This window comes from Solea solea, chromosome 2 (assembly GCF_958295425.1).
Source record: "Solea solea chromosome 2, fSolSol10.1, whole genome shotgun sequence".
In the NCBI taxonomy this organism is placed as follows: Eukaryota; Metazoa; Chordata; class Actinopteri; order Pleuronectiformes; family Soleidae; genus Solea; species Solea solea.
In genome coordinates this window covers 20,559,570-20,572,905 of record NC_081135.1, presented here as the reverse complement: position 1 = coordinate 20,572,905, position 13,336 = coordinate 20,559,570, and the positions used below count along the sequence as shown (strand labels likewise).

The 13,336-nt window shown below is 40.0% G+C and overlaps 1 protein-coding gene across 1 annotated transcript; it reads right to left on the bottom strand.

The window, feature by feature from the left end:
• Positions 1-12,755, bottom strand: cwc22 (CWC22 spliceosome associated protein homolog). Its single transcript, XM_058622891.1, has 20 exons — positions 12,669-12,755; positions 11,481-11,537; positions 11,020-11,213; positions 10,302-10,675; positions 9,531-9,785; positions 9,262-9,390; positions 8,668-8,836; positions 7,983-8,036; positions 7,727-7,862; positions 7,101-7,307; positions 6,939-7,001; positions 6,751-6,846; positions 5,930-6,011; positions 5,652-5,712; positions 2,985-3,062; positions 2,185-2,337; positions 1,948-2,075; positions 1,736-1,837; positions 1,266-1,453; positions 1-1,052 (listed from the first exon to the last, which is right to left on the bottom strand). The coding sequence occupies exons 2-20, from the start codon at positions 11,533-11,535 to the stop codon at positions 217-219; spliced, it is 3,360 nt and encodes a 1,119-aa protein (XP_058478874.1). The 5' UTR covers positions 11,536-11,537; positions 12,669-12,755; the 3' UTR covers positions 1-216.
• Positions 12,756-13,336: the final 581 nt, after the last annotated feature.

Here is a 13,336-nt window from a genome sequence, read left to right as displayed (position 1 = left end):
TTAAAAAACATCTAAATCAACTTTAATTTTTTTTTTCTTATTTCATCAACAAAACAATTAGGAATACAAAATATAGACAGAAAGAAGGAAAGAAATGAATGGGTCCCAAACAGCAGAGCGACATGATGGGGTCAGGGAGGGTGTGACAGAAGGAAAAGATTGACTTTTCGTCAGACATCTGTCCATCACTGCTTCTTCAAGATGGAGAGATGAGTTTTATTTCCTCCTCCTCTCGTGTCTTTCCCTGTTCCTGTCGGTGTTCTCTTTATTCCTCTCTCTGTCCCCATCTTTCTTCTCATCATATTCTCTTTCCCTCGCTCGTTCTCGCTCTCTGTCCCTCCCTCTGTCTAGCTCTTTCTCCCTCTCTCCGTCTCTTTGCCTGCTTTGAACGTCTGTTTTTTGTCTCCTCTCGACCTCTCTTGGCGGCTCCTCGTCGTCGGCGGCTCTTTTGTCTCGTCTGCTACGGTGGGTTCCCTCACGTGAACGCTCGTGGTCATCGGCCTCACGTGAACGCTCACGCGGCACACGTGCACGCTCGTGGTCATCGGCCTCACGTGCACGCTCACGCGGCACACGTGCACGCTCGTGGTCATCGGCCTCATGTGCACGCTCACGCGGCACACGTGCACGCTCGTGGTCATCGGCCTCACGCGCACGCTCGTGGTCACCGGCCTCACGCGCACGCTCACGTGGCACACGTGCACGCTCGTGGTCATCGGCCTCACGTGCACGCTCACGCGGCACACGTGCACGCTCGTGGTCATCAGCCTCACGTGCACGCTCCTGTATCTCATGTGCACGTCCACGCTCCTGTGCCTCATGTGCATGCTCACGCTCCTCATGTGCACGGCTCTTCCCGTGCTTCCTCGCCCGCTTCTCAACGTCGTCTTCCTCGTCTTTGTTGTTCTTGTGTTTGCTTTGCTTCTTGTCATTGGCCTTGCCCTTTTTCTTCTTGTCCTTCTCCTGCTTCTTCTTCTTGGTCTTCTTCATCTCCACACTTCTTTTCTCTTCTCCTTTTCTCCTCTTCTTCTTCCTGTGTTTGGCATCCGAGTCTGGAGAACAAAAGGAACAATTACTTATCTTTACCTTCACACTATTCTGCCCATTTCTATTTAAACAGATTTTGTTTTTATTTATTTCAATACCAGCTTGGACATTTGGTCTGGTCTACATTTCTCTACATGCTACTCTATTTTTCATCTGGTCTACTCACGTCAGGGCCTTTATTTCCCCAAGACAAATATCAAAAGGAAATATGGACGTACCTGAGCTGCTGCTGCTGCTGGAGGAAGAGTCAGAGTCCGAAGAGTCTGACTCACTGGAGGAGTCCGAGGACGAGGAATCAGATGAGGAGGATGAAGACGACGACGACGAGGAGTCAGAGGATTCCACTTCCTGGTTCTGCGTCATGATCATCTTTGGAGCATTCTTCAAATGTTCCCTCAGCTCGTCACTACGAGAGTGAAAAAATTGTGTGGACTATGTTTACATTTACACAGTGAGACAACACATAGGCAACCATGCAATTCATTTTTATTTAAATGAAACAACAGGATTAAAACAATCAGACTTTCTTTTTTAGCAACTTAACGTGCTTCTTAAGACTGATAGCTGGTTTGTTTATCTATACTTCTGGGTTCCAAATGTTAAATGAGGGAAATATTACACTAGCCAAACAGACATTATGCTCTTTTGTTTGTCCACTGGCTTATGACCATTTGTAAGTGTCACTTACGTCAGCCCTCCCAGTCCGATGGAGGTGAAGAAGTTGATGGCAAAGCGTGTGTTTCTGGGATTATCACGAGGAAACAGACCTTCAAAGAACGGCTGCAGTGTCCTGAACACACACACAAAGGAGTTACACTTTCATTTAAGCTTGCGTTGTTTGTATGTTGCATTTTATTCTTCAGTTCAATCATCATCATGTCATCGTGTGTCTGTTCATACTGGTCTTTGAGCCTCTGGTTGAGTCTGGGGAGGCCCATGTAGGCACAAAGCTCCTGGAAAAGGATCTTCACAAAGATTCTGCTGGACGATGTTGTGGTTTCCTCGCTCATCCTGATACACTCCAACACCTGGTGGACAGTCACAGGACACAGCAGACAAAGGTAGAGATAAGGTGACTATGAGAGGACATGATTGTTAACACTGTTGGGAGTAGATTGAGAGTGTGTCCGTCCTTACACTCCAGGGAACAGAGTCTGTGTAGAGCAGGTGAGCAAACAGTCGGGCCACGTTCCTCAGTTTGTTGGTCTCCAGTCGGTGAATTGTTTCGTACTGCTCCATGAAAATCCCCTCAAAACTCTCCATGTACTCCTTCTTCAGCAGACAGAACCTCTGCATGCACACACACAAATTTGTTTTTATATCCTAGTGAGAATTCCTCATAGAAGTAATGCATTCCCTAACACCTTACTGTAACCTAAACCCAATTCTAAACCTAAAACCAGGTCTTAACCCTGAAAAACTATTTTAAAGTTGTGGGGCCGAGACAAAATGTCCCCACAAAGATTTAACACCAGATTTTGGCACAAATACTTAGTGGAATAGTTCAAATGACTAACTAACTAACTAACTAACTAACTAAATAAGTAAGTAAGTAAATAAAACCATTTGATCAGATTTATGGAGTGCATAAAGACACAGAAAAATAGTGTTGCCCCCAAGGGTTTAAGAAAGCGCTGATAGAATAATATTGTGATAAACTGTATCGACTCTGGCAAGCTCTGTTTCAATAAGGAAATATTATTGACAGTGACAGTTAGCAGCAGGCTTTTTTTACCATTTCACTCACTCCCCTCATTTCACTCTCAGTGGACAAAAGAAAAACGGTATATAGTTGTGTTTATGACTTGTCTTTTAAATTAGAGTGTTATCATGTTTTCTTAATCATTTGGGCAAACCAATCCCTTACAGTAAGCCCCTTAACTCACTAGGTTTTTAAAGACAGCGTGTGTGTGTGTGTGTGTGTGTGTGTGTCTCACCCCGGCCAGAAGACCAAAGAACTTCTCATAGGTCCTCTGTTGAGCGCAGCAGTCCAGGATCATGTTACACAGCTCCTTCTGCTCACACAACCAAAAAACACATGTGTCGGTAATACAGGGGATCACAGACATCTAAACAAAACATTTACACATCAAAGCTTAATGAATATGTGACGACACATCCAACATTCATATCATATCAGTCACATGTCTGCCTATACATCGTCCATGATAAACATTAGTTCTTAACCACATTCAATCAATCTTGCTGCCTTTAATCCTGATGCCGTCTGATTTTATGTCACTGTGACATAAAATATCACATAAAATGTGATATTTGTATTTTGCCTTTTTTGTATTGTCTCAAACTTTTCCAATTGTAAAGGACTTTATCTCAACTCCTATAATATAATAGAAAAGGCTGGTCAGTTATGAATTTTGTGTGATTCAAAGAAAGCATGTTTTTACTTCAAACACCTCAGTCAGTTCAGTATGTTTGAGGCCGAGGTTCTAAGAAAAATATATCTAAGGATAAACATCCTCAAAGTGTGTTTATGTGTGTTTGAGCACATTCCAGCTGTTGTGTTGAGTGATTCATTCCTGATGCGGATGAAACACTGGCTGAGAAGGTCATTAGATCTGACCTCTCTCACACACAAACACACGCGGAGAGTCTCCATGTTGCGATTGTTTTCATACATCAGCAGTTCACAGAGAGTTTAAGTTCAGGTACAGAGTGATAAGTGGAGGACAGGTGTCACCAAAGGCTACATGTGTTTGGACTGATGTCTATGTTTACTGTGCAGTCACATGAAGGTTCTGGGGGACAAGGCCTACATCAGTTGTTTGGCCCACACAGTCATGAGAAGTGTAACATTGCTGGTAAATGTCCAACTAGAACAATCTAAGTTGCTGTTTAATTTTTAAAAATGCTGAATTCATTTGTGGTTTCTTAATTTAAATACAGTGAAATATGGAAAAAGTTTGGGAGATCAGAAAATGGAAGTTATCACACTAATAGGCAACTACAGTGGCAACTATCAGCTGTGACAAACAATATGTCTCCATGCACAGCTGAGAACAGACCACACCATTTAATTGGACAACTAGTATTACTAGTATTAGCCATTTTCCAGTCAACCTTTTGGGTCACAGACAAAAACACGGAAAAAAACTTAACTGACGGCGAGTTGGCATCGTGTCAAGACATTCTGTGTCTTCCTACCATCTATGAACTTTACAACTTTCATTATTTAAGCTGGCAAAGCGTAAACTCCTCATCAGTTAAAAAATGTACCAGCCTAGACTTCACAATGATTCACTTGCTGTTTGTCTTTTTCTATGAAGAGAGTAGGAAATGGGAAACAAACAGAGTGCCTAAGCCAGGTTGATTACAACTGGACATATACATGATTTGCTTTTTCCTAATCAGGTTTGAGATTTGAAGGCGCACTTCCTCTTCTCCATGTATAATAATCACACAACAAAAACGCGGTCTGTGAAAAAGGCCTGCATATTTCCTTTGTTCATCCTTTCTCTTAGAAATACAACTGATAGTCATACCAATTAAGTTCAGGAGCAATGAGCAGCATCAGTAAACGTAGAAGTGGGGATAAAATTATAATAACGACGGCCATATCTAAAGAGACTAACCAGGCACAAAGCCAGGAGTCCCTCTATGTAGAAACTGATGCTTTCTAGTTTTTAGTTTAAAAACCATAGAGATCGAAAGACACAAGACACAAAACCACCACACAGATATAAAACCAGAAGCGCAGATATAAAAAGGCTACACTTAAATATATGAGGACTGTTATCTCTGAGGAAGTGTGAGGTTTTAACTAATCTGTACCAGGTCCTGTCATAACCCACTCCAGTTTGAACTGATCACATCTGACGGTGACAATTTTCATTTTATCAGACATAAGCCTGAAACAATACGCTGGGTGTATTGACAAAGAGAAATGCAAACACATAAACTAGAGGTCCTCATAAAGATGCAAAAAGCATTTCTGTCACATAGTGTTTGCCCCCACCCCACCAAACCATATTTAACTGCAACTGTCAGAGCCTTGAAAAAAAAATTGTTACCATTACACAACTTGACTTTAACACCACACAAATGCACAGACACAGAAAAATCTGGGGTAACAGTGCCACCTCCTGGTCAGCAATGAGCTTGAATAACATCGGGACATAAAAAAAATACAAAATTAAACAGATAATGTAATGTTGTTGTGTTATAATAATCATCTATGGAAGTGTGAAGAATAGATATGCATTTTTAAAGATTAAAATGTTTATATTAATAAGAAAACATCAATGCAAAGAACATATAAAGAATAAAATGGTTTAATACACTATCTGAAATTTTTCATATCCATTTGCAGAACTTCTAGTATTGATGACTTCATATTAAATGACCATTGCCCTATTTTTCTAGATTAAGGAACACCATCATTCTATTAGCATAATGTTTTCATAATCTGGAAATCATGAAAGACTGAGCCTTTGGATTTACCGTCAGTCAAGAAAGCGAATGAAAACAAACTCAGTCCTCTGAAGGGGAAATAAATTCACATTTGCCATGATTAATGTGTGTTGTGTCGCTGAAGCAGCCTTTCATGTCAGCCAAGTGTGTGTTTTTGTGTGTGTGCTTATTCTCACCGTTTGGCTATCAGGAAAGTCCATCTTAATCAGCTTGTGGGCACACTCCTCAAAGTCCAAACTACAGGAACAGACACACAGTCACTGTGAATTCTTCTTCAATTAAACTATTACTAAAGTAGGCCATACACACACACACACACACACACACACACACTTTTAAATACTAGTCCAAGTCCAATATAGCAGGAGCTGTAAATAACTGACAACATCCTGTGAGACAACGGAGTCACTGCTCACCAAGGGTGCATTTTAAAAGCATTGCTGTGTGTAAATACCTGGACTGTATAGCAAGGTAGATGGTTCTTCTGAAAGCGACCAGGTTGACTTCTGTTTTGTCAAAGATGGTGACCTTCTCATCTGAGGGAAACACACAGAAGAAGACATAAATAATGATGGACCATGCTTTAGTTTGGCTGATGGATCATGTTAAAAAAACATTTGTATCATCACCAGTGACTCACACTTTTTGTTTATAATAACCAGTGACTTAACTATAACATCATTAAGGGTGGTTAAAAACAGGCACTGCTTAAAAAACAATGTATGGAAGAAGCCAGAGGTGTTTTATCTGAGGAGCTTGAGGGTCACAGCTGTTGAGATCCTACAAGACTAATTGATTATTAGCACCACATTTCCCCCACAGCAACTTTGCTGCTTGATAGGTGTGAGCAGCGCTCGACAGTACGAGTCTTTTACTCACACGTGATTAAAAATAGATGTGTGCGACTAGTTAAGTATATTTAGTCGCACACTCGAAAGCCATTCTTTCAATCCGTTGGCAGCTCTGCCCATTAACGCGTTTATGGGGAAAAAAGGGAAAAAAGACAGCGTCAAGCCCTGTGTGACAACAAAAGAACAGAACTTGTCACACATGTCTGTGTGTAACCTGTACTTCAATAATTGATTCATCTGGATTCAGCTTCATCTGGAGGATGGAGGTTCAGCGTTTATTTCAGAGACGACAAAGTCTGGTTTGACAAACTACTTTCGCCCAAGTATAAAAAGATACATTGAAAGTGCTTCATGTTTTCTGAAAAGCAGAGTAATACTTGGTAATAAATAAATAAAAATCAAAATTAGTGATCCTTTTTCTCACCTTCATCCACCGCCTCATTCTCATCGTTTTCGTCTTCATCTTCATCGCTGCCATCTCCATCCTCCCCAGAATCGCTGCTGCCCTCATCCAGGATATCTATGAGGAAGAGGTGGCAGGTGGTTAGTAAGACTGTGAAGGAGGTGACGGCTGAACTGAACACAGTGTGATAATTAAATTAAGATTCTAACCTTTTTTAATGGTTTTGTATTTCTCTTCATTGTCCTGGAAGTCTGGATCCAACTTAAACACATCTGAATAAACACAGACATACATTTGAGATAAACTGCACACACTTACCACTGCAAAGACAGTGATGATAAAGGGTCAACCCCCACCCCACCAGATCTTACTAAGTTGTTCCTCAGCAAGGTACTCGTCCTCCAGTGGAAGCATGTGGGTGAACTGGTCGTCCTCGTCCACCAGGTCCAAGCCATCAGGAATCACTGGATGATCTTTGAAACCGTCTTTTCTGATAGCAAACATCACCTCAATCATGTACTGGACTCTCTTATCGATGGTCGACTCATGGAGGACGTTCCTGAGACGCTCAAATATAGCTGAAAAGAAAAACACTAAATTAGATATTTCTCTGATCAACTGATATTTAACTATTCAGATATTGAGACTAGAAAAGGTTTGGCGATACTATTTATTAATGGAGGCCACATCTCGCCTCACAATCCAAACTAGAGCGGGTCTGGACTGCCTCTCCAAACACAACACTGGATTTTAAGTCTGAGAGGAGCTCTCCCCTAATTCATAGAAAACTATGAAATTCCAAAGTTTTTGTAGAAAATACAAGGTGATGAATTCTGTGCAGTAATCTCTCAAACACACTCAACCTATTGCTAAAAAGTTAACACTCAGCTCATTATGACGTTTCAAAGTAGCTTGATCTGTCGTTCATAAAATGAATAACCAAAGAGAGAAAGTTAAGGACAAAGCAAAAGAAATGGTAGAAGTTAATGGAGTTTACCATTGATTCCTCTGGGGGAGACCTCGGTCAATTTGAGTCCACACTCTTTCAGGAAAGAGATGGCAACCTCCACGCTGTCATCATTCGGTCGCTCCAGCAGCAGAGTGAGCATCTCAAGACACAAAACCTCATGAGCCTAAGGATGAGAGACACAGCAGCAAACAAAAGAGGGGAGAAGAGAGAGAGGGAGACCATTAGAGCAAAGTATCAACATTCAAACACTTCATTGGTATTAAAGTTATATGGCACAACATACCACGTTTTGATTGATGAGGTGAGCAACAAATTTTGAGGCGGTCAGGCACTGTTGCTGGAAAACAAAAGACAGACTGGTGTTAATACATCAGGGACAATAACACTGCAAATCTCCCAACATAATATATCAGGAAATGGAAAAACAGGTACAACTTGTAGTCTAATCCAGTGCTTCCTGTATTGTCAGAAGGCTAAGCTCAAATCTACTTGTCCATAAATGTGGTTATTTACCTATAAACCATTTGAATTTGGCAAAGTGGTAAGTAACAATTTTTCCAGTTGTGTGACTAAGTCAGAAAAGATATGTTTTATCATTTAACACAGACATAAAATAAAGCTCATATTCTTTAAGTTTAACAACACTTTAATGCATTAGGATGAAACTTAACCTTTGCAGCATGCGCACAACACTGAAACACTGAGGACCATAAAAAAATGTATGATCTACTATTGCAGTGCTTGCGTTGACTGTTGTGCTTCTAAAAAAACACCTATTAATGTTTATTTGTGACTTGGGACTGAAAAACCATCCATTATGCTGTCAGGAACTTTCTGTATATTCTATGATCCACAAATGAACCGTGTTTTCAACTATTTCAATCAATCAGCACCTGTCAGCACAATTTATTCCTCTGATTATCAGACAGATGTGTCAGCTAATTGGAAAAAAACAGTCAGACAAGTACCTTGAGGTTGCGGCGGTAGCTCCTCCTGAAGGTCAGGATGAGGCGCTTCAAGATTAGCTCTCCAATCTGAGGGAACTTGGAGTTGATAATGGCAACGAGGGCAGCATAGACATGAGTGAAGATCGGAGATGCAGCCTGAGCCTGCAGCACCGAGCGAGATAGCAAACCCCTAACAGACACATGAGAAGACGGTTACATAGACAACACATGACCTCCTAAAAGTGAGAACATCCATAAATCCGCTTCCATTTAAAAACACCCACATTTTGCACAAGACATGCTCTCATTAGTAATACTTTCTGAAACAACTGCAGAGGGGAGAATGTGCTTTGTGCTACTTGAATTAACTTTTTTTTTAGGAGTGATATTACTTCTGATTATGAAGCTGAAATGCTTGTATGGATGCAGACAGTTTTTGGTTGAAAATGTAGCCCTTTTCTCTTTTGTGGGGCACAAGAAAACCAATTCAACATAATGAGCCACACTAGTTTGAAATGTTTGAAAAAGACAACAAAGCCAAGCTATACGTTACTTAAGAATAATTCAGTTGATTTTTAGATTTTTGTAATATTAGAATACTGTTTTGATAGTTACCTTCCCCTGACAACGTTCTCCTGCAGCAACTCCTGGATGATCATGACAATGTTGGACACATTGATTTTGTTGATCAAACCATTGATTGATTTCTTCAGAGCCTCCCAGCTCATCCTCTGATAGGCCAAACTACACAGGAGCAACAACAACCATGGAAAAAATTACTAGGCTATAAAGAAGTTGAGATATTGTGAAGACTCAGATCTACATTAAGAACAGATTTGATCTGAGTTGAGTTAAGTCACTAAATCTGATAAACTCTCACTCACCTGTTCTTGTCTGTGATTTGCTGCTGCATCAAACGTAGCTTGGCGGGTGGAATGTAGGCTCCACCAGTTCTTGTCAAGATGGGGTCAATCTCCTCTTTCTTTATCTTTGCCGGAGGCTCTTCTGCTGCCACCGGCTCCTTGTCTGTCGAAGAGGGAGGTGAGCGCCCACGCCTCCTGTGATCTGACTCTGCATCCCGATAGGGCCGTCTGTTAAAACGCCCATTCCTGTCATCACGGTGATCATCATAACGATCTCTGTGCAGATCAGAGGAAAGTGAGAATAGACCACATAAGATGTTAGCAATGTTTACATGGACATAATAATGGGAATAAAAGTCTGATCAGAATATTAATGCCTAATGTAAACAATCTGAATACATCCCACTAGGAAAGAAATTTAATTCTGATAGAGAGGCGGTTTGCCTTATTGCGTTATTGAGATCAGTGTTCATGTAATAGTTGTTTTGATCATGTCCACCTGGTTTGGGTTATCACACGTTTATCCTCTGTAAATGTGGCAGAATCTCGGCTTTTGATGTTGCTGGTAATTTATTAAAAATGGCAGGAGTGGGAGCAAAAAACTGGCCCGGAACTGATGCAGTTTTCTTAACAGAGACTTAAACTCGTCAAAACGTTATAGGGCAGTAAAGTAAGTACACTAAAAAGTACATGGATTGATGTCGTCCTGCCATCTCTTTCCATTTATCGAACACAGCAGCACTATGAATTTTTTTTTTTTTTCAATTTTAATCAACTATTGTTTCCGTCTACCTGGCATAGCGTCCTCTGTCATAGCGCTCCCTGTCCCGCTCTCTCTCTTTAGATCTGGATCTGTCTCTTCCTCTGGACCTGGATCTGTCTCTTCCTCTGGACCTGGATCTGTCTCTTCCTCTGGACCTGGATCTGTCTCCATCTCTTCCTCCGGACCTGGACCTGTCTCTTCCCCGGGACCTGGACCCGTCTCGTTCTTTGGAACCAGATCTGCCTCGTTCTTTGGATCCAGACCCACCTTGTTCTTTGGACCTAGACCTGGATCTGTCTTGTTCTCGGGATGTGGACTTTGATCTATCTTTTGACCTGGATTTGGATCTAGATCTGTCTCGCTCTATTGACTTGGATCTGTCTTGCTCTTTGGACCCGGATCTCTGAAAAAAAAAAAAAAAATTAAAATCCTTACATTACAAATATTAAAATCAGCGGGGCCAATAAAAGCAGAATGCATCCAGACATATGAGCTAAAATCAAAAAAAATTATTTCTCATAATATAGCTGAACCAAAACTAATCCATCTAACAAATTCTGTTAAAGCAGGATCATTGCCACTGATATTGTATGATTTTTATCACTTTCACAAATGTAAGCATTAAGGTTTCTCCTTTATATTTTTTAAACCATGAACCTCACCGCAAACCCCATATTTGTACATGAAAACCTTCATCTTAATTAAAAACATAAAATGCCAATAACATCCTTATTAGCGCTAACTTACTTTGATCTGGGCCACGCTGCTCCTAATCTTCCTCAGAGCTCCGTTGTGTTCATCATCTTCATCACTACTACTGCCACTGGTGCTGTCTGAGCTGCTCGAGGCTGAGCTCCTGGAGGAGCTGCGGGCTGCAGGACTGGCCTGTGGCCTATCTTGGGGGCTTCTCTCAGTCGAGTCAGTCACTGATGGTCTCTCTTCTGAAGCCAATGACATAAAGATGAATATTAGAATCACAGGAACTTGTACTTTTACTCCAACATTGTGAGGGGGGAACCTTGGGAACAACAGTGGTTTGAGTGAGACGATTACAAAGAGAAAATGTGTATGAAGGTTTCTGTCTTCCATCACTCCTTCTCCTTGATGATAGCTGCTCATTAGGCCTGATGACTCAAATGGAACTTGGAAGGGATCATGCAGAGGTGCGTTTGTACAAACATTAAGTAGTGACAGTGGGTTTTACTCACCATTTTGGTCTTTGGTCACATTACTGGGACTTTCAATTCTGTCTGGAGAGTCCATACCTTTAAACACATCCATATTAGCTTGATTATTATGTGTTCTGTGCAAATCAAAGATTTTCTCAAGACAGTAAATTCTGTTTTACTGACAAAAACATTTTAAAACATATGAAGTGAAGTGCAAACATTTCACACAAACCAAGAGCATGTTCAGAACTATAAATGCATGAATGAATAAATGGATGGAGATTAACAATCTATTCACAACACACACCTTTCTTCTCTTCCTTAACATAACTTTTCTTTATCTCATGATTTTAACTCAAAACAAGTGAGGTGTTTACTTCCTAGACTCAGTTGCCAGTTCACAACTGATGAGACAACTGGAGTTTTGATGGATCACTCCAGCACATTTATGTGACCAGCTTGTGAAATCATATTAGATTTGTATTTGCTTTTCTTCATATATTGCCCTTTAAAAAATGCTTTTGCACATTTATGCAAACTTAAATTCTACTATGAGCTAAACTTTTTCCCAAAAACGTTTTCAAGACCTGTGCAAGCACCCTGTTTAAGTCACAACTATGTTTACTGTTTTCATGAATAAGTAGTTGGTCCAGTCAACAAAGCATTAGTTTCCCAGACAACAATTTTACATATTAGATGTAGATAGAGGACATACATTTGTCCTCTATCTATACAGTTTATGAATAAATGATAAATGAATTATATTTCTACTATACCTTCTATGATGATTCACTGTTTTTAAAACAATACATTAATCTTGATGATAGACTACTGGATCTATTTAATGGATCCATTAATTCGGTGAGTGGATATATATGTATATATACATGTATAATTAAGTATTATGTAAATGTGCCTCAGGTGGTGTTTGTAACTTTAATGTGAAGTTCAATGTGGAGTTAAAATGGCGATTTTCATTTTATTGGCTTACTATTATAAAGCAGAAAAAAAATAATCTACCGCAGTAAAATTGTTCATCCAAACCTACGTTTTATCGCCATGTGTGTTTGGATCTAACGTTAGCTGTGATGCTATTGCTACATTTACTCCACTAACTAACCTGACACCTATTTCGATTAGAGGAGTGAAAGAAAACAGACGGCGTTTGTTTCGAGTAACTCTTTCTTGGCCAACATTTTGTTCAAGGTTTTAATAACATTATCTTACCGTTCTGCTCCCTAAATGTTCGAGCCTTCGATAAATCGGTGTCGTTTTCGTGGCGGAAAACTTCCTACAGTGCTTCCGGGTCATGTCTCTATGTTTAAATGGCGGCTGTTTCTTTTGGTTGCGTCGTCCTCTTGTGGTCAGTATTATCACTACACCATTGTCAAACCATAGGCGTAGGGGACCCACTTTTATAGACTATAAATAACGAGAGAATGTGTGTATTCAATGGCTTTTCTACATCACTTAATATTATTTAGTAAAGTAAACAAGACATTTCCAAGAGATGTAATTCATTTTTTCAGTTTATGCATTATTTAAAACATATATGCACATAAATCTTGAGTTAAAATTTAAAAAAATTATTATTTATCTGGCAACCCCCATAAACGTCATGGGGTATCAAACAGGGGGTATCAAACACAAATGACCTGTGGGCAAACTAGCATCTAGTCTGGTAAAGAGGGGGCTGTGAAGAGGAGAAAAAAGTAGGGGAAAACTGTTCAGTACCAGAATTTCAAAGTAAAGTGCTCATTTGGATATGTTATGATACTTCACATTGAAAACATATTTATGATGCAAAATTAATCTATTATACAAATAAATCTAAAACTAAAGGGTCACTTTGAAATATACAGGTTTTTTTTTTTTTTTTTTTTTTTTACTAATTT

What these genes read in the sequence shown, in the direction of transcription:
- cwc22 (XM_058622891.1), bottom strand. Translation starts at nt 11,535, where the DNA reads ATGGACTCTCCAGACAGAATTGAAAGTCCCAGTAATGTGACCAAAGAC. An exon ending in GACAGAGGACGCTATGCCAG is followed by an intron (nt 9,786 to 10,301) that starts GTAGACGGAAAC and finishes TGATCTGCACAG; the next exon opens with AGATCGTTATGATGATCACC. An exon ending in GCTACCGCCGCAACCTCAAG is followed by an intron (nt 8,037 to 8,667) that starts GTACTTGTCTGA and finishes TTTGTTTTCCAG; the next exon opens with CAACAGTGCCTGACCGCCTC.